This window comes from Diadema antillarum, unplaced genomic scaffold (genome assembly GCF_040938485.1).
Source record: "Diadema antillarum isolate AM-2024a unplaced genomic scaffold, OU_Dant_1.0 seq00000958_RagTag, whole genome shotgun sequence".
In the NCBI taxonomy this organism is placed as follows: domain Eukaryota; kingdom Metazoa; phylum Echinodermata; class Echinoidea; order Diadematoida; family Diadematidae; genus Diadema; species Diadema antillarum.
The window spans coordinates 411,383-435,220 of record NW_027271806.1 but is presented as its reverse complement, the minus strand read 5'-3'; the positions used below and the strand labels follow the sequence as shown (position 1 = coordinate 435,220).

The following is a 23,838-nucleotide window of genomic DNA, read 5'->3' as shown; positions in this document are numbered from 1 at the left end:
ATAGCTGGGATGACGAGCTCGACATCTTATAGTCGATTACATGTCATTACACACACATATCATATCTGTTGCAGGCTTCCCCCCTCCGCCACCCCCCTGCTACCATTAAACAACTATTACACTGCAGCATGCCAAGACAGGAGGATGGGGATATAGTGGAGGAGAAGGGGGCAGGGGGAGGGGGAGGGGTGGGGGTTGGATGGAAGTGGGAGGGGGGGAAGCAAAGCAGCACAGAAGAGCGACAGAAGGAAGCATATGGCAAAAATCTTGTGACTTCCAAACACCATCAAAGAACGAATACCCTTAACCCGTTCCGTACTGAATTCTGAAAAGCCCATAGACTTAATACGCAGGCCATCAGGTTCCCGTACGCAACAGGTTAACTCTCTACACCAAGACATGTTGGGGGGGGGGGGTGTTAAAGGAAAGGAGGGGGAAGGAATATTGGTAGAAGGGATAGGTGGAGGTAGAGAAGAGAAAATGGGAGGGGGACGAGAGAGGAGGACAAGCAAGGAAGGAAGAGGAAGAAAAGGAAGAAAAGGAGAGAGGTAATGAATTGGAACGAACAGCAGAGAATCTTACAGAGAAACAGAGAGGGGAAATCATTACCCCTGAAATCAGTCTGTTTTCTAACTATCTTCTCTGTCACTTCTTCAAGTCTGCCCCTCTTTACAAGACTATGACATCATCTTGACATTACTAGAATTTGCAAAACTCCTCACTTATTTTTCCCAAACCACATGGGTTATCCATTCACACATGGGGAGAGAAAAAAATCAAATCACCCAAATAATGGTACTACAGTATTCATGAAGACATACTGCAATGTCTACATTGAAAAGGTGTACAATTCCTTTACAATTGCATGGAGATGTCGGATATCAATGTATTTGTATAAGAGGAAAAAGATGTAGAGATGGGGGGGGGGGGGGAGGAGGAGTAGGGACGTAGCTAGCAAAACCATTTGTTGTTGTTGCCCCAATGTAAACCCCAGAACTAACAAACAAAAGACAGACAATGAGCAGACATACAGACATAATAGCAAATACTGGTGAGAGAAATCTCACAGATGCACATTGTACAATGAATCTTTTCTGAAACGGCGCACACAGAATGAAAAGGCACTAGTGTATCTTAATTACATACTCTGGCATCACTCTTAATCTTAGCCACTCCATAAAAACAAGACGGGGCACGAAGGAATGCCACACAGGCACCTACGGAAACAAATCTATGTCATTTGCATAATATGGAGAGAGGAAAATATGTGACTGAAATAATTAGAAGGGGGAAACTTCACTCTGACAAGTGTTTATCCTGGGCCTGTGGGTTCTCCCGGCCTGAGCACGACACGCAATCCAAACACAGAATCGTGGGTAATCGCGTGCCCAAAGGCGCGGCCTCAATCGAATCCCCCCGACCGACACCGTCAGACGAGAATCATTTGCATGCATTTAGCAGGCTATTTTGCCCGTGCCTGGCGTCTATCAGACTTAATTCCCAGCCTAAATCACATCAATAATCATAACTGCTGTCTCTATGAGAGACTGCCATATACTCCTGCTCTGCTCTGGGTCCTCTGATGGGGGACGACATGAATTTGAGCTGAAGTATTGCATCTGTTGCATCAAGTATCAAGCTTCACAGCAGATTTTGCGTGTGTGTGTGTGTGTGTGAGCAGTTATGCAAATTAGCTCATTACCAGGATACAAAACACGACATCAAAGCGAACCGCATCCTGGTATTGACACTTGTGTCTAGTAGACGTTTGATGTTTTCCATGCTTTGCAGTACTTGATGCGTTGCTAGGAGACAGGGAAGAATGAAGATGGATTCCATCAGCTTCTCTTTGCTGCCTGATACAGTGCCTTAACCCTATATTTTGAGATTGCAAGCTCACCTCAGTTATATTGTCTACTGTCCCCTGACGTACAATGTACATCCTGACAGTTTTTAGAAAGGAGTATACACACATACACACACAAACAAACAAACACATACAGACACACACATTCACACACACACACACAAATAAAATAACAAACACATACACATATACACACATCCAGTGCTAGCCAAACTCCTTCGATGCACTGAGCAATGCTGATCCAGCACAAGCACAACATCACAAGTCTTTGGGAGCCTTCAAATCGAAAAACAAAAAATCCCTCCGACGGATTGACTTCTAGTACTGCTACCAAGATGCAAAAGACAGGTCTGGCATTCTGGAAATGTCGTCATCTCGGACTCCACTCTTTGTCCTCGCCCGAGGATGGAGGGGCATGGGGGTGGGGGGGGGGGGGGGCATCAAGGGTCAGCTAGATGTCAATGAGTTCATATCTTCATCAGCCAGCAAACTCACTTAACCTACAAGACACGTTTGAACCATAAGGCCAATGGGTATACTTTGGGACACACCCAAGGAATACACTCATTGTCAATGGTGGCACGCTACATTCAGGGTGGGTGGGAGGGGGGGAGGAAAGGGGACTTTTAGATGACAAGAATTTGTGCATCATGAAGAAATCAGGTAGACCCTACCAAGGAGGGTAAAAAATTTAGTCAATAAAAAGATCAACATTAGATAGATGGAAATCTGGATCTTTAAATTGCCCATCCTCAACTGAGTAAAGTGCATATATTGATACATCCATTTGTGCTACCAAAATTTTGTAGGTCTATCTAGATCTATGTAGAGAGGATCAAAGAAAGATGTGAGATATAGATACTGGGTCATTTTTGTTTGTTTGTTTTGTTTGTTCATTTGTTTCAGAATGAGACTGAGGAGCACTTGGTGCTGATAACACTGCTTTGTCATTGCCCTATTCATCTAACACAATTTACTCTCTCATTCCTTTGGCTGTCGTGACAATGCAGCACAATCTCTCCTCGCCCCGATTTACGTGCCCATCCCCCACCTACTCCTCTGGAAAGCAAAGCGATTGATGGTGTTTGAACAACCATCCATTAGAATCTATGGCCCTGGAATAATTTATTGGCGCTTTCAGGCATGACAAACTGATTTATAACAATGATTGTACAAATAGTAGGTGCTACTCAATCTCCCTTGCCATATTGGCTACTATGACAGAGAACAAAAACTCTGTGTAACAATTCGATCAAAGAAATTTGATCACATTCTCTCTCCTGCACCTCAGCTTCTGACGACAAAACAGCGGCACTTTCCCTACTAGATAGATCAAGAAATTTTAAAGAAGACAAAATTGAGTAAAGAGGAGGAGTGGGAATTATACAATGGATATAAACATTTCCTTGTAGGTGCCACACAAATTTCATGAATTTATAAACAAAGGAAATCTGGACAATATTTTAAGCCACTTTGTCTCTACCATTCTGAATTTCCATATGGCTAAAAATCTTGTCAAATCATTGCATAGCCATAGTGTATTTTATGCATAGACTTGAATTTTGGCTAGGTGTATCCAGTAATTTTCATATTGCAGAATATGCCTTTGAATTCACAGAGAGGTTAAAACTAAAGATGGAGAAAGAAAAAAAAGACTGTGAAGAGGTTCATTATTCAAGACTCATTGCAGAGTCTTCTGTAGTGTCGCCATGACAACATCAGGTGTGCTCAGGACGGATGATGAAAGCATGATTCCGTCAATGTGCAAACACGGACAAGAGACGCATATTTCGACAGCGCTGCTCCCCGTCAGACGTGGCGATGACATTCCCACTGGCAATATCGTTCATGTTCCCGTGTAATTGATCGCTGTTGACTGAGACAGTTACAGCGAGAAAAAACACCTCTCCGCCTTTAAAACATCATCGCCTTACTAAGCACACAGTTGGCAATTTCTGAGGGATATTCAGTTACCCACATATTTGGGAAACGCCATGTAGCACCACCTATTCATTACTGCGCGTGCATCTTTCCGTCCTCAAGTTTCCGTGCGTGAATAAATACTTACACCAATATGATCCCCTCCTTGAAGGACTCCATGGAGGAATGGAATTACCTCTCGTTACATCACAATGCTTCCCACAATTCATTGTGTCTGGATCGACAAAGAATTGGGTGTTTCCTTACACTGCCCGGCATAGAGAAAGTTTGCAGTCGACTGCTTTGCGTCTATTTGTGCCTTTATCGGCAACATAGTGTGCCACTCGTGTATGGTCCTTGTGAAATATTTTGCTTGCTACTACAGACAATGTTAACTCCATCACACAGCATGTGAGCATAAAAGTCAGCAGTTGCTATAAGATACCCATGAGCTCTGAAGAATAAGCAGATTGTAACAGCTTTCTATGCAAGTGTGTATTAGCACATCCACAGTCTTGGTGGCGTGAGAACAAACTGGAATGGGTTCATACAATGCAGAGGTTCCCAACATATTTACCATGAATTCTCATTATACCAAATCAATACACTGTGGGTGTCAGACCTTTTTTCCTACAGAGCAAGCAAGCAAGCAATCAAAGAGAAGACCTATAAATATTGCATACCATTGTATTTTGATACATTTCCTGTTTTGGTTAAGGGAAGGGTGGTGGTAGAGCATTTGTGGAGCCACTTTTAATTTCATAGCTTTACCACTCAGACCTTTATCACAGAAGTAATGAAATTTTGTTTTCAAAACATGATATCCAGAGGAATGGTATTTGAATACTATTCTTCAAGGTGGACAACCAATGTCTCATAATTCTTGATCTCTTGGACTAACAATATCTAGGCAATATGAGGAAAAGCAATTTCTTATATTCTTGTTAAATCAAAATGAATCAATGTGTACAAATCTAAACGATATCAAGATGACACATTAGTACAGTGACAGCAGTAATTCAAATTTTTTATTATGGTTTCCCAAAACAACTGGGCCTAAGGGTCAGAGTCCCCCCCTTTCTTTTTCTGTCTCTGTCTGTCTCTCCTCTTTCTCCATCTCTTGGCAAAGTGTGATGACCTCAAACAGAAACTTTCATTGTAGATTCATGTGACATATTATCATCATTTTACACATTATTTACCAAAAGTTTTCACTATGTTATGACACACGTTCACACAGGTTCTTCAAAATTCATCATGAGCTGAGAGAAATCAGAAACAAAAAAAAAATGAAAGGAGAAAACCAGAATGAACAATGTATCACCAGGGGAGCACAAACTAAACTTCTGAGACTGGTTTCGTCATGCCGGCACTCCCTGAGCTGCCTAGAGGTTGACACACCCTCCTTCAGTCTAGCACCACTTGGCGGTTCTGGATGAAAATTGTCAACATTTGGATTGCTTGCATAGCAAAGGAAACTACTATTCAAGAGATAGCTGGGCCTTTTTTGATATTTTCCACGACATTCATAAAGATTTTTCCAGAATTTGTTCTCACAGGGGAATGCTGTTTGAGAGAAAAAGATGAGAGAAAAGGCAGAATAAAGAGGGCAAGAAAAGAACGAATAATTCCACATCGTTCTCATCATCAGTTTCTTTGGTGTGTGCCTGTTCAAACGGAAGGAAGTTGTCACCTTTTTACCTTTGCACACAGCGGAGAAGAGTAAAACTAGAAAAAAAAAATCCCACCAACGCCAAAAGGCATACACTGTTTGATGAGAAATCACTCCAAATCACACACACACAATTTCTCCCTCAAACAGAGTACTTTAAAAGGTGGGAGAGCAGGCAATATAGCTCTATCAACACGAGAGGCGCACGATATAAAGATGGAAGCTGTGACACTCTGCGAGGAGTTATAAATTTGCCGCGGCACAGCGCAGGAAACACGGCGTGTTTGTTCTGGGTTCATACTTCGTCAAAAGCAATCTCATTTGCATATCATATCTACAACTGCAGGTGTGATCAATGCCTGCTTTGTTGGCTGGCCTTGCGAAAGTAAAACTTTCTCAGATTCGTTTCACGTCAGGTTCACAGGTGGAGCCACATCAATTTTGGTGTCATACAAAAAGATGACATGCTCGCGACATGATATCATGGGATTGTGATCCTCAATATTTTTATCATGTTATTTGGTTCAATTCTTAAACAAGAAGGGCAAGATAAACATGTCTTTCAAAGATTGTTACACCTAAGATTTCTTTGTCTTTCTTGCTTGGCCAAATATATTGCTGTGCCATGGGGGACTTCTTACTTTTGTGTCATTTTGCATAATTGCAGTTGAAGACTGCACCGAGGTCTTGTCCAAACATTTTTGTTGCCATGGTAATTGTTGCTGTGAACTCTGCTGTTTAAGAAATTTGATGCAAGAGCAAAACTAAAAAATGGGAATGTCTTTGCCAAACAAGTTTTCTCACCTAGTTCTGCCTTATGTGTACTAATATATTCATGATGAAAGTCACCATGAAAACTAAACACTCTGTTAACCATTTTGAAGGCGCACTTTTGGAAATACATCATGTATGCATGGAGGGTCCGTATGTGTGTTGGGGGGGGGGGGCGTATCTAAAATGGAAGCAGATCAAATTTCTTCTCCTAATCTTTGGAAACCTACATGATACAGCATTAACAAAAAAAAAAAAACCAGTATCAGAATGCGCTGTTTTACTTACAAGCAGATTGATTTACCTCTTTGCTACATTCAAGATTAGTCATCCATAGAGAAACTGCTACGATTCCTAAGAGACATAAATCATCCGATCTAAACTGTAAAGAGGTTGTATCTTGTTCGCATGCTAAACTGGAGTAGACGGTTCCTCATTTTATTCTTTATCCCCCCCCCTTTTTTTAGTCCCTGAGCACAAACTATTTTCAAAATCAGTCGGAGAAATGGATACAGGGCACACGTAGAGATACAGACAAGCTGGTACCTCAGCGTATCTCTCCAGACGAGGGGATATTGTAAAGATGAAACCGGCAGACTCAACAGGGACAGTAGAAGATTAATGACCTGACCTCCCACGGTAAAAAGAAAGAAAAAAAAAAAACGAGGCTGAAACTTGCCTTTTTTATCAGAAAAATGAGAGGGCAATGAATTTGTTTCTTCTTCCCCTAAATATTTTAGCAATTTGAAAAATTGATGTGTGATACATAGCTCAATGACAACTCCAAACTTCTGCAACATGCATATATGATCCCCTTGTAAGGAAAGTAATGTGTACAACTCCAAAATAAAATACGCTTCAATCGATCTCCACTGCATGATATCATATGCAACTCAAGGGGCCCACTGAATTAATGTTAAAGTTACAAAATCATTTTGTTTAGAATTGAACAAAAAAAGTGATTACCTATAAAAATGGTTATAAAAAATCATTACAATAACATATTTAATCTCATAACACAGCACAATTTCTTTTATTAGTTGCAACAAAAGTGAAATGTGTCACAAGGAGAGAAATCATGTCATTAATAGTTGAGTGTACCCTTCAATAATTACTCTTAAACATTACACCAAAATAGTAGCAAGCTTCTGTGCCTCGAACATAGTTTCATATAGAAATATCTGTAATTTCTTATGTACGAGACAGATTGTCAGCACTGAAAGACAAACACACATACATAGAGACAAGAAGATAGTCACAGAGACCAACATGCACAGCCTTGAAATCCTGACCTCAATTGCCACACTGGAAACACAGCAAGATTTCAAATAATACAGACCAGAGGTAGGAACTATAACAACTGCCACCAAAAAACATACAGATTATGACAAAATGAATGAATTTACCTCAAAATATCCATCGGCCTTTCTTGTTAAAACCATAATCAATTATGCACTTCAGTTCCTTCCCCAATAAAAACTAGGGTCAAAAGCAGTTAGCTGGTGTGTGCATTGCTAATTAATCCTAATCAACCAAGGCAGATACAGTAAAACAGATGGACAACTGTTGACTTTTCTGCCATGTACATGTATGCTTCCCATATCTCTTTAGCAGTCTTGTTCTGCCTATTAATCCAATTCTCTCTCCTTTCCTCTCTCTTTCTTTCGCACACACACACACACACACACACACACACACACACACACAAACTTTTTATATTTTTTCTCCCAGTCTGTCACCATGTCTGTCTGTCTGTCTGTCTGTCTGTCTATGTCTCTCTCTCTCACACACACAAACAAACACGTATAGAAACATATGTATCTCCTCTTTCCTGTATACTTAGTATATCCCTGTCTCGGTCTCCCTCTCTCCCCTCTCTCTCTCTCTCTCTCACACACATACACACATTTCTCACTCTTTCTTTATCTGTCTGTATGTCTGTCTGTTTGTCTGTCTGCCTGTCTCTCTCTCTGCCTCTGTCTCCCTGAGCCCTAAAACCAACCACCGCACTTGGCAGTGATTCACGCCGTCCGGGAGACCCGAAGTCTGCCCCATATTTTCGCACATCGTTCCCGTGTTTTTTCTGGATTTCTGACGATGCGCTATATAGGCCTCGATGTGAGCGGGTAGGAACTATACCAAAGCCCCCCTCCATTAGGATCCGGATAATAGCCCGAAAGACAATTGGTCTCCCGGACTATATTAACTGACAAAAAAAAAAGAGAGAGAAGAGAAAGATACTGGGCGAGAGAAAGTTAGAGAGGGAGAGAGAGAGAGACATACAGACAGACAGAAAGTTAGAAAAAAAAAGAGATAGATGGAGAAAGAGAACGAGAACGCGATGGAAGAAACTCACCGCAACTTGAACATGAGCATTCTACACGACAATTTATCTGGAAGGAAATACAGAAAATAACTTGGGGGCATCGGATCAAATTTTGCAAAGTGCACAGGCGATGCCAAGAATGCTGTATGGGATTATTCACCGATGTTTGTCATCATGCATTCCCCTAGATTCTCCCCCCCCCCTCTCCTTCCATAAGAAAAGAAACAACAAAAATTGTATTTCCTCCTTATCTTTCCCACTGTAGAGTGCCAGAGACATAGATTTGGGGACAGAGATCAAGAAGAGATGCTTTCAGATGACAAGACACGATGACAGGTTGTTGGAGTATGAGGAGATGGTTTATCAATACACCCTGCATCTAATAATGCTAAAAGCTCACAAACCCACTGAGAATTTCTCTCTGCTCTTTTTTTTTTAATGCCCACTCAATGTTTACACATTACTATTTAGATCTTCTTCCCTTTTATCTGTTTCTTTTTTTCCTTTTTTTTCCTACATTCAACTTTATTGTGTTTAATTCCCTATGCAAACTTAGATGCCATTTCACAACTTCTTTGCATATGTGTTTCCTCAGTCAAGTGGTCAACAAAGTGGAATGAATAATGACTGATATCCAATCATGACATCCAAAGCCTCATATACTCACAACTCTTGAGTTAGATGGACTCAGATTGTTTCTTTTCCTTTTTTTTTTACAGCACTGCTTCAGGCATGTTTCTAAATTCTTACCTTAGGAGGAAATCAGAAACACTCTGGATTGATTGACCTGTATGACTAACAACAGGCTTTTTTTTCTAAGTATTGTGTACTCAAGGTAAAAGAAACACTCTTTTTGATGGTATTATATCAAGAGAACCAGCTTGACACGGCTTTAGTGCACTTTAAGAAATAGGGAAAAATCAAACATACAGAGAAGTGAATATTTCATTCAAACCTGATATGATGGCATTGGAAATCCCAACATATTTTCACACAGCAATGTTTACCACCCTTACAGGATAGGGAAATGATGTCATCGCCTCACATGTTTTTCAAAGACATACATACAAAACAAACAAACAAACAAACAAACAAACAAACAAACAAACAAACAAACAAACAAACAAACAAGTATCCTTTTAATGGTATCATATTCCAATCAATAGGCCTATATCAATTCAATTCTGAAATGAGACATTATTGTCAGCATTAGATTACTGCACACTTGTAATAACCAAACATTGATGACTTCTCTGGGAGAGAGGGTTGAAAAGTTGCACAAAAAAAAAAATGAATCCCAAATATACCTTGGATATGTTTTTTTTTTTCCAATAAACCAAAAGGAAATTTGGAGGTGATGACATGGTCATCTTTCATCTAATTTGTAGTTGTTGTTTTGCTCAATGTCACTGTTTGTGAGAACATGTGTATCTTGAAATTCTACAACTACAACGTCATGAGACATGGCTGCAAATAAATCTACTGGAGGCAAGTGAGTTGGACTTGACTTGTAGCTTCTGTAGCTATGATAATATGAGCATTAATACACAACCCAGTCAGATAGACTGAGACAGGAACCAATGAGAAATGGGAGGATTGAGAGGAAAAGAGAGATATATAGATAGAAACATACACAAAGAGACATATATGTATAGATAGAGAGAGAGAGAGAGAAACATACACAAAGAGAGATAGAAACATATATGTATAAATAGAGAGAGAGAGAGAGATAGATAGAAACGTACATAAAGGGAGATAGAAACATATATGTATAAATAGAGAGAGAGAGAGAGAGAAACATATATATATATATATATATATATATATATATATATATATGTATGTATATTGAGAAAGAGATAGAAACATATCAAGAGAGAGAGAGAGATAGGAACATATACAACCTACAAGGAGAAAGAGATAACTTTGGACAGAAGAAACAGATTGTCCACATCAATGTTGTTTGCTTTACACTTGTCCTTCTGTCGCACATAATGTTCCCAGTTTGACGATCAGTAACATTCTTCAGATGACTGTCAGTGTCAATGACAACGGCACCCAATTACTCACTTGCTCCATAACTCAACTGCCTGGGTAAACATGTCACTCCTACCGCTAAAAAGAGAAACTTCAAAATCTTTACTGACTTGGAACCCCACAGTCATTTGTAAACCGGAGATCACAACCCCCTCAAAAATCATGGTTTTCCTTCAAAGCGATGGTTTTTAGTCAAGAATACAATAGCCATGCCTTCAGGTTGCAATTCTTTCTAAATGGCTAGCACGCAAATAGGTCATTGCTGTGAGAACAAAGTTATTGATATTGAACGAAGAAAATTCTTTCTTCTTTTTTTTTTCAACAGTCACTAAAGCGAGGGGTAATGTTCAATGCACGATAAAACTATTCAAATTCATACACATCACAATAGATGCAAGCTTGCATTTGAGTTTACATGATGGATGCATTACTCTTCTTTTACCTGTTTTGTTAAGCAGACAACTAACAATTTTCTTTATTGTCATATTTTTAAAATACACTATAAAACACATTCTGATCAGAAAGAGAGATAACTTACACTAATTAGTCTATAATTGGGCCATGAATAACAGGGAACTTTTCAGGTAATTGATTGCCATCCTCTAATCAAAGCAGATATACATTAACCCAAATACAAATGTAAATACCCCACACACCCCTCTCCCACAAACATATTTATATAATGCACCAATAACATACAAACATATCAATATCAAAAGCAAACACAGGCATGTACAAACTCACACAAACTCATACACACACACACACACACACAAACATTCAGGCCCTATACACCAACATAACAAAATATCTTTACCCATACACTAACATACAAAGCAAATACATACATTTAATCAAACTCACATTTAATCATGCTCACACAAACACACTGAGACACATACCCAGTACACAGAGGCAGTCTTCTGGAATAACTAGGTCAATGACCCCTGATGCCTTAGGACCCCATGGGGGCCACACTAACTCCAGCTAGCTACCTTCACTTTTATGACCAGTCTACGGAGAGTCTGGTCACATGGTGTGGGCATGAGAGAGAATCATAACATCTGGCCATAGCCGGGCTCCTAGACTTTTGAGATTTTTTTTCTCTTAATACTTACAAATCATCAGTGAAGAGGTTGCTTTAAAAGCTTTATGTCACCTACACTGTCTCTCTACAGGGTAATACATAGCACAGATTGAGGAAATTATTAACTCCTTTATTACCACTAGCAGTTATAGTGCATGAGAATATCACAGAGTTGTGACAGGACGAGGATAACTACTTGTGAGGGGGTTAAACGCTCCACTTCAAGGCTTCTAAACACAATGCTTTGAGGATTAAAGGGTAAAGCTTTGAAGTTAGGCTATGCCAGAAGCCAGGACAAAGTGAGTGGCCCATGTCACACAACCTGCATTTTTTTTTTCATCTCTCTCTATCTCACACACACACTGAACTTTTGATTTTTCTCTCATTACTTTCTATGGCTACACAGACCGGAAACAATCGCAATATGCCGGGGATATTTTTTCCCCCTTCATTTTAATCAAAGTTCCCTCTGCTGACCTGAATGAGTTCACTGCTGCAGAGTTTTGTGGGTCGTGTGGTGGTCAGCTGCTATCATACATTGTAGTGAGGAAAACCAAGTGCTAGTCAGACTTACAGGATACAGAAATTGTACATCAAGTCTCCTCGCCAGGGGAAGTTGCACCAAACAACTTTTTCTGCACTCGTTTGTAGTCTCTAAGGGAAGCCCATTACATGGCTCTGCTTTTATTTCTGACAGTGTCTTCTACCTTGACCAGTTATTTATGACTTTGATAGCAGTATTAATAACCAAAGAAAACCATTTTATGAAGCGATTTGTACTCTGTAAACTCCTTCTGTATAAAGAGTGTACTTCTTCATAGTTAAAGGTAAGCATCACATATACATTTGGAATAGGAACCAACATCCCCGCAGGGAGGGTTTCTGCCCTATTTTATCTTTTCTTTTCAGCAAATAAGGCTGCGGAGCCAGTTTTATTGGTGCCAAAACCTTATCTGCCACATCATGTAGCCTTGTATTGTTATTGTTGTATTTTCTTTGGAAGACAGGTTCTCTTCCATGACTGGGAGGCGAACGAGACGTCAAATTTATTTCCAATTATATGGGTATTTCTGCACCAATTACGTGCCGGAATCTGCTATTGGGAGGGAGGGAAACGTTTGAATGAGGCTTGAATGATTTTCATTAGAGCGATGCCCATAAAAGAGTCACTGGAGCTATCTCCACCTCAAACATTGCCTTTCTTCTTCCTCTTTTTCGCCGATTGGCGGTATTTGCCGTGCAATATCAAACTTTATTGGGCCTTGTTGAACTCCGACCCGAATCCTCACAGAAATAGACGCCGCCGCTCGCGACGGTTGACTCATTGATATTGATGTCCTCCCTGATACCAATGAGGGTTACCCGTGTCTGGAGGTGTCGCAGCGCAATCGTGACACGGCCGCGAAAATGTCGTCGGCGATGAGGGGAGGAGGGAAGCCGCGAACGATTGGCTGAATCATGCGTTTCCGATCGCCTTTGGTCGCCGGCGCACGCAGGACATTGACCCAGCCAAGGAATCCCCCAAGTAAGTGGGAGACGGAGCAATAATGAACCATGGTCCGACTCTACCGATTCCTCATCATTCTGGGAGAATCTCTTCCCCCCTCCCCCACCATCCGCCCGCCTTTAGATCTTTAACCCCAAAGTGAGGAAACGCGTCCCCATACATCACAAAATTCTTGCGCCTTCAGTCTGTCACAGAATGGAACGCATTTATCACGGCGATAAAATCTGCCTCATAAATTGATTCCGGCAAGTGCGGTTATAAAGAAGAATATCGGCAAATGCTGGAGCGCACAACTGATGCGAGAAACATTTCTTTATCACCCCTCCCGGCATAATTTGGAATCAATTCACAGAAATAAATCAGACAGTTGAAGTGATGAATGAGTTGGTGCCTCCTTGAAAATTCTTCTTGAAAATATCCGTTTGTGTCGATTGCGTAATAAAAGTAAATGGTTTACATTCAACAAAGGGAAAAGAACTACACATGAAAACAAAATGGTGCTAAAATGGGAATACAGCTATTCAACAACCATATCAACAACAAATACAACACAGAAACATCTGGGGAGAGAAGACTACACGATGGTCCTACCTCCACAGAGTCCACCAGTGCAGTTGGCTCGCTGCAGGGACACGCCCGAACACAGCCGCATATCGGAACTCATACAGTCCCTCCTCCTTACGTGGTCACACTTTTGGCTGCAGTCCGACCACTCTGTCCACTCACCCCAGCCAATGGTACCTGTATCAAAAAATCACAGACATTATTTTTGGCACAGTTATTTTGATCCTACTTTCTTGTATGGGTTTGTTTTGTTTTGTTTGATTGTACATAATCAACATCACTCCACTACTAGTATCACTTTAGACAGGAAGTTTTTCGTTCATGATGTACAATGCATTGTCATGAACTCCCTCAGTCCAATATCAGACTTGGATTTTGTACATGCTTCCTTACCCATCAAGCATCTGATAACAGCCAGGTATGCAGGCTTTATAGGAATGAAGAAGGCAAAACAGTTTCAAGATCTTCGAATTTCCTACAAAGAGACCATCATCTGGCCCACCGCCTTTAAACGTTGACAGATACACCCACTTCAATGCAGATGAACATATCAGTAGAAAGCAGTATCTCCACCATGATAACAAATACAGAGTATGACCCCTAACCTATTAAGGATGGACTGATTTTGCTACAACACGTATTTCCCAAAGACACCTGCCCGAGTATACTCGGGACTCGTCCTCAATGGGGTTAAGACAGGGTGTCAGTGAGTCTGCACCCGTCTTCATTCCTAGGACAGTGTCCAAGAAATGTGGACGAAGATTCTTATGGAGATTGTCGCTGAGTGGGATACCCTTCCAAACATCATCGCCATGGCAACACCATGGAGCCACGGCAGCTGCTAGCTGACTTTCCTTGTCAAACGTTCCTCCTGCAGTTGCTGGCATATACTTTACTCTATTGCTAAAGATCTTCACCGGGCACATCCCATATACCATCAATTCCTGTGTCAAGTATAATGTCGATGCTATATTTTTCTTCTTCTATCTATTATTACAACTATTCATCTATCTATCAAGTCATCTTTTTCAATACAAGCTCTAATTCCAGTTTGATTCATAAAATGACCTCTAGTTTTGTTATTTACCTCCTTCACATATCTTCTTTGCTTGTATCCACTGTGGAATTCCCAAGCGCCCTTAATAGTACAACCTGGTCTGCCGAGGCAACTTTGTTTGATAAAGTACCATGTGGTGTGGCTAGTGCAGCAAGCAGCAGAAGGTTGCACAGGGTTACCAACACACTCCTACCCAACTGTCATCATACCTCTGCAGTTCTTGGAACATCTTTCACTCTGCATGGAGCGCCCCTGGCACTGGGCACCTCCGTTCACCGGGGTGGGGTTGGTGCAGTAGCGCATCCTTTTTCTCGTCGTGCTCCCACATTCCCCGACGCAGGACCCCCACTCGCTCCACAGTGACCAGCCACCATCCTCTGGAGTGGAAACCATGGCAACACGAAACCCATCATCATTGGCATTTTTAGGAGCAAATAGTGCAAAGTATATACCTCATCAGTATCTACCAACTGCTTTTATTTCTCTAAAATCTCTGTAGCTTTCATTCAAATGGCTCTGTGAAAATATGCATTCTAGGAAAATAAGTAATGATAATAAGATAAATTTCTATGTATTATTCTAAGTATTTGTTATCATTTCTCTACAACTGTCATAGTAAAGAAGAAAGTGTTCACATATCAGTAAGTATCATCTGGACTATTGCACCTAGTAGGCCTAAGTATACAAGTAATTTGTATTTTCTGTGAATAAACAGTTATAATACACAGCAGTCAGTAACACATACTAAAGCTTTTGGCTGTTAATGCACTTGGTCCTGAGCCCATGCCTTCAACTTTGTTTCAGTATTTTGGGGGTGATAAATTTATGAGTTTTTGAGCCCATGCAAATTAAATGTTCTAAGCCTATTTTTCTGGGTTATAAAGAAAGAAAGAAAGAAAGAAACAAGGGAATATACTGACCAAAACTATCTAGCAACTTCATAAGCTGTAAAAAGCAACATGTCACAGAATCTACTTCTGTGCCAGAACCTCGGGATGATTTTGGAATGAGTGCTACCATCATTGGGAGGGCAGTTGCATTGTGGGACTGCTGTATTCACAGCTTCTCATCAGCCCGACCAGTAAAACCAGCTGGTGCCCATTTGAATGCAGACATGGCTGAGACAACTGGCGCCCCGTGGCAAATGGGGAACACTTTTGCTGGTTGACATTAAAAAAATATATAATAAAAAAAAATCCACCACACTCGAACAGAAATTTTCTTCAACACAATTTCTGGGACATTACCATCAACAAACCTAACTTAGTTCTTTTGCATTCTGCAGATCATTACAACAATTGACAAAACAAAAGTCTGTTTATGGTGGCAGTGACCTGTCTGTGAAAACCACCCATTTGGCTTTACTGGAGTGGTTGCTGCATACAGGTTTGGTGAATGTGGGTGTAATAATGCACACATTGGTGGGTTGCATACAGCTTATAAAAGCACCCACAAGAACTTGGATATGAGTTGAAAAAAAAAATGACCCTAACTCTCTGGATACACCCACATTATGTTAGTAAACTGTGTATGTCATAATTATATCTAAGCAAGTCTATTCTTTTTGTGTGAATTGGGACTTCCCGACAATTTTGAGAGAGGTTGAATTTGCGATCGTGGAGTACAGCCATGGACAGAGACATGTACACATGCACATTACATTCATGTCGAGATCAGAATCAATATTTTTGTGTGTTTTAAAATTTACAAAAAGCACTCGACTTATGAAATTTGCGAAAATGAAAACCCTGCAAGATATATGGTTTATACAATATCAAAAGTAACAACTAGATAAGCACTCCGAGAGCGCAGACCTCCGCCAAGCAGCTCATTTTTACCATTGATCTTGTTCTTCCATACGTTCGTATGCGTGCTGAAAGTCACCCAATTTCCCAATATAGAAGCCTTTTGATACATCATAAACTTCCATCTGCACGACGCGCCTCACCCTAGCAGAAACTAGAGTACGCACTTTAGTGCATGTATGAAGACCTAAAAAATGCGCAGCTTGATCTCCCAAGTTCATTGACCCTACATGCCAAAATATCGAAAATCCTTCATGAAATCTGCAAAAATTGCCGGATCAGTCACTACCAAAATTTAATCATCTGTTACTTGTGTCATTTTCAATTTTTCCTGTAAGTTTCATCCAAATCCGTTCACAACCTTTTGAGCTATTTTGCACACGGACAAACCAACAAACACCGAAAAAAAATCATAACCTCCTCCCGTGGCAGAGGCGATGATATCTGCTCCTTACCATAGACAATGACCTGAGCAGGATCACTCTTCCTCGTTGAGGCCACGTTGCTTGCCACACACGTGTAGTTGCCAGTGTCGGCGATTTCTGCCTGGCTAATGATAAGGCTGCCCTCGTAGGTGACATAGTAGTGGACCTCGTTCACGTGGTCGATGAGCTGCCCGTCCTTCTCCCAGTGCACATCAGGAGTTGGGATGCCCTCTGGCACACGACACAGCAGATTAATCGGTGTTCCAAGCTCTATACGCTCTCCTAAAGGCATCTGATGGAATAGCTTTTTTAAATCTGAAAAAAAAGAAAAACAGAAACAAGAAAATCATCTCATGCCATATATGCCCATCAATGAAAACAACAAATGGTCAACAACTACAACAACAGCAACAAAAATTCAACAGTTTATTTTAATTCAGTAACGATCTCGCCCATTTCCATCCTATTCTGGGAGATATTGCATATGCAGAGAAGCTCAAACCAGCACTGTGAATATCCTTGGAGTATACCGCAGAAGTGCTAATTTTTGCGCACAGGCGGGTATGATGGATCATGCATTTTATAAATCTACAGAATCAAAAGATAAGATAATACATGTCTGATATATGACAAGCACAAAATTTATGTACCTTTATTTTTGCACTAATTTCATGTCACATGAAAATGAGTGAATATTTCCACACAGCAAAAATGTCCACTTCTACAATAATGTCTCATTATGATCAAGGTGAATTTGATAAAATCAAGATCGCACAAATGGAATGGAGGAAGCCTAGGGTTCACCACCATTGGTTAGTTGATGACACCACCATGTTTGCATTTCTGCGTATGACAGAATCATTATTTGGTTAAAACATGAGAAATATTAAACCTCCATAACAATGTCCCCAAACTTGATGAAAATTCTTCTATTCTGTGTGTGTTAAAGTTGCTTACTTTCTTTATTAAGAGTTAACTTGAATAGGGTGTGTTGGAGGAGATACACTTTAAGTGTAGAGTTGTTGGTTTCAGCATTCTATAAGTCCATAGTTTGATCTCAAAGGGTCAGCTGGTAGCTCAATTTAGTAGAGTGTTTTCAGTCATATACTTGCGATGTAACTGGACCATCTAACAACAATATTAATAACCTGACCTTATTTTCCTCCTCCCCCATTTTGGGGTAAGTAATCCTTGTGCTCTAAAATAATGGCACACCATCCTCTCCTTAAAACACTTGAAACTCTACGCAGGACAACATTGGCTGCAGCATCCAGTACCATCCAGTCCCAACACTTGCTCTCGAATCAGTAATGAAACTAGCAAAAAAAAAATCATGGCAACTTATCCCAAGAAGCCCGTATCTGGGCTTGCCTATCAGTCAAATTATGATAGAGAAATTTCTTGACATCAAAATGAACAGCCTTGATTCCTGCTAATTTCTTAATACTGTGAAATGTAACTCAAATGCAAAAAAAAAAATGATTCAGATGTTTTTAGAGAGATGAAAACAGTAACTTCTTGATGTATGCTACCTCAGAAGAAATGCTACTTTGATTTGACACAAAAAGCACATAGTAATGCAGATGAAATAAACCTGAATAAACTAGGACATTTTGAAATATCTCTCTCTGCCTTTGATTCCTTTAACTTCCGAACAGTTATGGACTCGAAGACACAGAAGTTTGCTGAAAGGAAGAGGGTAGACAGGTAATGAAAACTGCGCAAGGTTGGGGGGAATCTCGGGGAGAGGAAATTTTTCTTCGGCTTCTCTGCTTGAGCGATTCCGCAACAAGGTTCTGTCAGCGGGTCTAAAATTACTCCCCTGAATAAAATTTCCCTTCTCTCGTCAGAAGCTTAGGCCCTCCAAGAAAAAGATGTATTATATTTCAAGGTGACAAGTGAGTGGTGCTAGGGCGAGCCTACTTTCCCCTCTCCATCGAAGCACAAAAAGAGAGAAAAAAAGAAGCTTTCCCTCTCGCCAGCGCGCCGAGGGCGGCACATGCCTCGCCTGTGGGGAAGACACGCGACAGTCTTGTTCATATCTGGCCTGTATGAATACATTGACTTCACGGATATCACGTTGCCGGATGCTGGATACATAGGACTCCAGGTTAGGAGTGGATACTTGATTGCTTGCTGGAAAATTTCCCCAGGAAGAGAAGAAAAAAAAAGAGAGAGGGAGAGGGGAGAATGAAAATAATTACCCCGGACACAGAGCTACCAGAATCCTCCGGATTCCGATAGATTTTGAAACTGTGTTTCTCGACAAGAGGCCCATTTCTTCCTTGATGAATTAACCCGAGCAAATGCCCCGGGAGCAGAAGATATATTTCATAATTCTTCAAGACATTCTTGTAATCAGTTAGTGTGCTCTAGAAACTGTCAATAATATAGTCTTACAGCCATTTCATAAACTTTGTTTTAATAGCATACTTCCCTATAGAGACTTTTTTTTTCATTAAAAGTGCAAAGTTGAAGTGAAACAGAGCAACACTGGAACTTGAGATCACTGCTTTATATGGTAAATACAAAAGTAGTGTTCAAGTTCAGTTCAAAACATTCATGATGCAATAGCTTAAAATCCCAGATATTTTGATCCCTTGAGCATCTGCAAAAATTTCTTTTGATGTTGGTATCACAGTTGTGATGGGAAACCTCTCCCTATAGGGAGTAGACCAAGTAGCAAATGCTGTCCAGTCCCTAACCAGTCTAAAACATTATCTATACTTGAATGGCAAGTGTGAAACAGATCGTTATCCCTTTCGGGGAAAATAATTTTCAAGTACCGCTGTTATTGTATGCAACACAATTGCCAGTGGTCGTGGCAGAACCACAAACAGACAGAAAGACAGAGTTAATGAATACATGAATAGTGGCTGCAGCACCAGAGAACATCTATCTAACATACACCACATTCACTATGCGATAGTGATAAACAAAATCCATGCCAAGCCAAAATAAGTCAAATAAATCATTACGAAAGGATCTCTTATCAAATGATATATGAATGATCCCCAATGAAAACCTGTAAATATGTACATATAACATTGCTTACGTGAATATGCTATATAATCTATATCATTGAAAGGACTGGCCTCGACTAGCCTGCACACTACTGCCTGTTCTTTTTTTGCCAAAACTGTACTTTAACTATTGACTGTTTTGACTATGATGACGATGTTTGTTTGGTAAATAAATTTCATTTCATTTTATTTTATTTCATTTCATTTCCAGTCATAGCCAAGTAGGACTTCACTGCTGTGTGCAGTGTCATTGGTCTGTGTATTACTGCATGCATCATGCATTACACAACAGACAAAAAGACTCAATGAGTACAACTGCTACAATTTTTTCTTTACCGAGGCTTCATAATCACTACGGCATGGACAAAAACATCATGAAGCCCTAACTTTGGGCAACTTGGAGAAGAAAAAAAAAACAACTAAAAGATCTATGACAACTTCTCGAACTTACACTTTGAATAGTTTCAGCTTTAAAACAATACTTTGTTTTATTCTATTTAAAGGGACTGTACAGTACTGGTTGAGGTAGGGATTCATGTTTTGAACATTCCTAAGTGAGATGATGAAAAGCTTCTTATGAAATATGAAAGAGCATGTAATTTTAAGAAGGATTCAATGTTTATTTGATGAAAAATGGTTTTCAAATGGCTGAGATATCCAAAACAGTGCTAACAATAAAAGGCAACACGCCACAACTTTATTAGAATCTCTTTGTTTCACCTTGTTTTTGGATATCTCAGCCATTTCAAAACCGATTTTCATCGAATAAACTTTTGATACCCCTTAGAACTGCATTCCCCCTCACATCTCAATAGAGTGGTTTCTGAATATCTTGCAAAATGTTAAAAGCTAAATCTACACCTCAACCAGAACTGTACACACCCTTTAACATTAAATACCATATTTGGACAAAATCTAATAGCTGACAATAAAGGGCAATGGCCTCTCAGATAACAAAGTCGAAATAATCCGTGACAATATAAATACCAAATAGACTGAAAAAAAAAATAACTCACAATGTTTTGTAGCAAACAATATATGTACCCTCATCCGTCAGAGGATATAACCTGGATGCATAGACACAATGTCTGCCTTGTATTTTTTCATTGCTATTACATTCTATTTATTGGGTCATTATGTTCTTTTTCTTTTTGATAGAGCAAGAATTTACCATCTGCCTACTAGAACCTATTGTATGCCCCCATATAAGTCTTTGTATGATCATATCATTGGAAACCCAATATGTACCTGTACAAGTTCATTTCTATCCTCACAGGGCGTGTATTCATAGCACGTTGCGAAGTTTCTGCACACAAAAAAAAAAATCTTAAATGCCCGTGGGCATTTCTCACATGTGGGCAAAAACGCTAGCATGAAATTGTATAGGAGGATGTTCCAGATTGACACAGGAACCTGTTTAAAACTATTCACATCACTAAAATGTATTTTTACTTGCACTTTAAGTCAAAGTTTTCAGACATCTAAGCAGACTTCCTCACAAACAGACAACCGCTAACAACATTCCACTCAACAGCTGCATCATAAACTATACTTTCTGATGCTGAAATTCGCAACGCTTGTTGTGCTCCTGTGCAAGGGTACAGGTGTACATGTACACACTATGGCCAGAGAGACTAAAATGTCAAGCTCGGCATACATCTCCTAAATCATGTTTTAGAGGGTGAACCATTCTGACCCCACGCACACACCCGAAAATCAAACACAACTTTTAATTTGATATACAGCAATATAGGGCGTGACTGGCCCAATACATGAGGAATGCAATTTGAAGAAAAAGCACCTGATTAAATCAGCTTTCAGACTTACAAGCAAAAAAACAAACCTGACCAGCATAAATTGTGTTTCTTTATATGTTTACAAACTTTAATGAGTAAGAACCACTCCAATCATCATCTCAGCTTTCCCTGCCTGCAGATCTAATGACCAATTACAAATATTTCATAGATCACTAAATAATTATCAGGTAGTAATGCCGACTCTGCCTAGGAAACGGTTCCTTTTGTATCAAACTGGTCTTGTTTCTTTTTTAAACCAGCCTATCGAGTTACACTTGTACACCTGCAAAGATAATACCATCACTTCCAACATACTTTGTTAAGTTCTAATGTTGACTACTCATTTTACAAGGCGAAGGAAAAACATTCAAGTTAAGCAGCAAAAAAAAAAAAAGAGAATTAACAAATAGATGAAAATAATCTGAACAAGATTGCCACTGGTACCATGATATTTGTCTCCTCCTTTTTACATGAAATGTGGTATAAAATAACATGCTTATTGCACCTGAGCCATAATTGCAGGAAAAATGTATTGGATTACAAGAGCATGTAGAAAAGAAAATAGTGAACCAGCTTGTACTTTTTATTGGGTAAGATGATAATCATGACCATTTGGAAGTCTGGCCTCATTTTCAATCATTATCCTTCCCCAACTTCTCCATTTAAAGGACAAGTTCACCCAAATATATATTATGTGGATTAAGTGAATGTAGCAACTGACTTTTAATGAAAGTATACATTACCTCAACTTGGTACTAACACATGCTGGAGGTAATATTGTCCCCCCGGCTCTCTGAAAGAGGTATAAAGTCAAGTGCTCTTTCATTTTTATAGAAACATTAATATACGATGAATTCTGTTCATATTTTCTTTGTTGTCCTACAGTTATGTCATAAACTGAAGCAGTCTTCTCATCCTGTGATTACCGAACTGAAACTTTTAAAATTCATAACTTTTACAGAGACTGACTAATTTTCCTCAAATTTTCACTGATGAGTTCTACTAATATTGCTGCATTCACTCAATCTACACATTTATTTGGGTGAACTTGTCCATTACTCCGTATCTTTTATGAATGTACTGGCATATCAAGCAACTACTGGGTTTGTTCACTTGTTGTTTCACCCGCCATGATAGCTCAAACCACCTTTTTATACACACACAGGTCCTACGGAAGAAGTGTACTCTGTACAAGTGTACTCTTTTAATTCATTTGTATTTGCTGGGGAATTGAGAAGCAGCCATAGATAAAAGCCAAAACAACCGAATGCAATTTAAGCTTGCACCTATCTCACTCACAGGAGGGTACCGATACAATCATTTCTATCTATCATTTCCTGCAACTTTAATTTTAATTCAATATCATCTGAAAGTGATGCGTAATATTGTTGATTTCACAGAATTTTTTCTTCGTTACTACACTGTATTGATATCATGTTATCAGGAGTATGTAAATGTTTTATATTGTTGGAAATGAAATGAAATGAAATATACACTTGACAAATTTGAATACCATATCAACTACAGATTTCACAGAAAGATTTAAACACAAAGAATGACAACTTATGGCAAATATTGAAGCAAAAATGTTAAATATGGTTATAATATCCTAAAGCTTCTCCATACTTTCTCTTTTTCTTTTCTTTGTTGTAAGCATGGATCCTGTCTTTCTCTTCTCCCCCTCTCTCCCTTTGCCTTTTCTTTTCTTCTTGCTGGTGGTAAGTTCCTCTTTTATATCAGTTCATAAATTGAAATGCTTTGATTTAAATCATGCTGAAATCACTATCTTCATACTGTCATGAATGTAATTCACATTATACTGTTAAACAGGTAGGTCATGCAGTAAAAACATGAACACATTCACCTAATATCAAGCTATTGATATCAAGATTACGAAAAAACAAAACAAAAACTCTGGGAAACTCTAATGGGGAAAGTTTGCTGCGGTAGGTGATTGATCGCTTGGAAATTTGTTGAGAAC

General features: G+C 39.6%; 1 protein-coding gene across 1 annotated transcript in view; it reads right to left on the bottom strand.

Annotated features, from left to right (window-relative positions):
• Positions 1–23,838, bottom strand: part of LOC139741866 (netrin receptor UNC5C-like) — a 44,550-nt gene that overhangs the window by 11,213 nt on the left and 9,499 nt on the right. The window contains exons 3-5 of the mRNA XM_071652442.1: positions 17,069–17,353; positions 15,018–15,185; positions 13,779–13,928 (exon numbers count right to left, since the gene is read on the bottom strand). Coding sequence (XP_071508543.1) covers positions 13,779–13,928; positions 15,018–15,185; positions 17,069–17,353 — 603 coding nt within the window. The remainder of the gene's footprint in view (positions 1–13,778; positions 13,929–15,017; positions 15,186–17,068; positions 17,354–23,838) is intronic.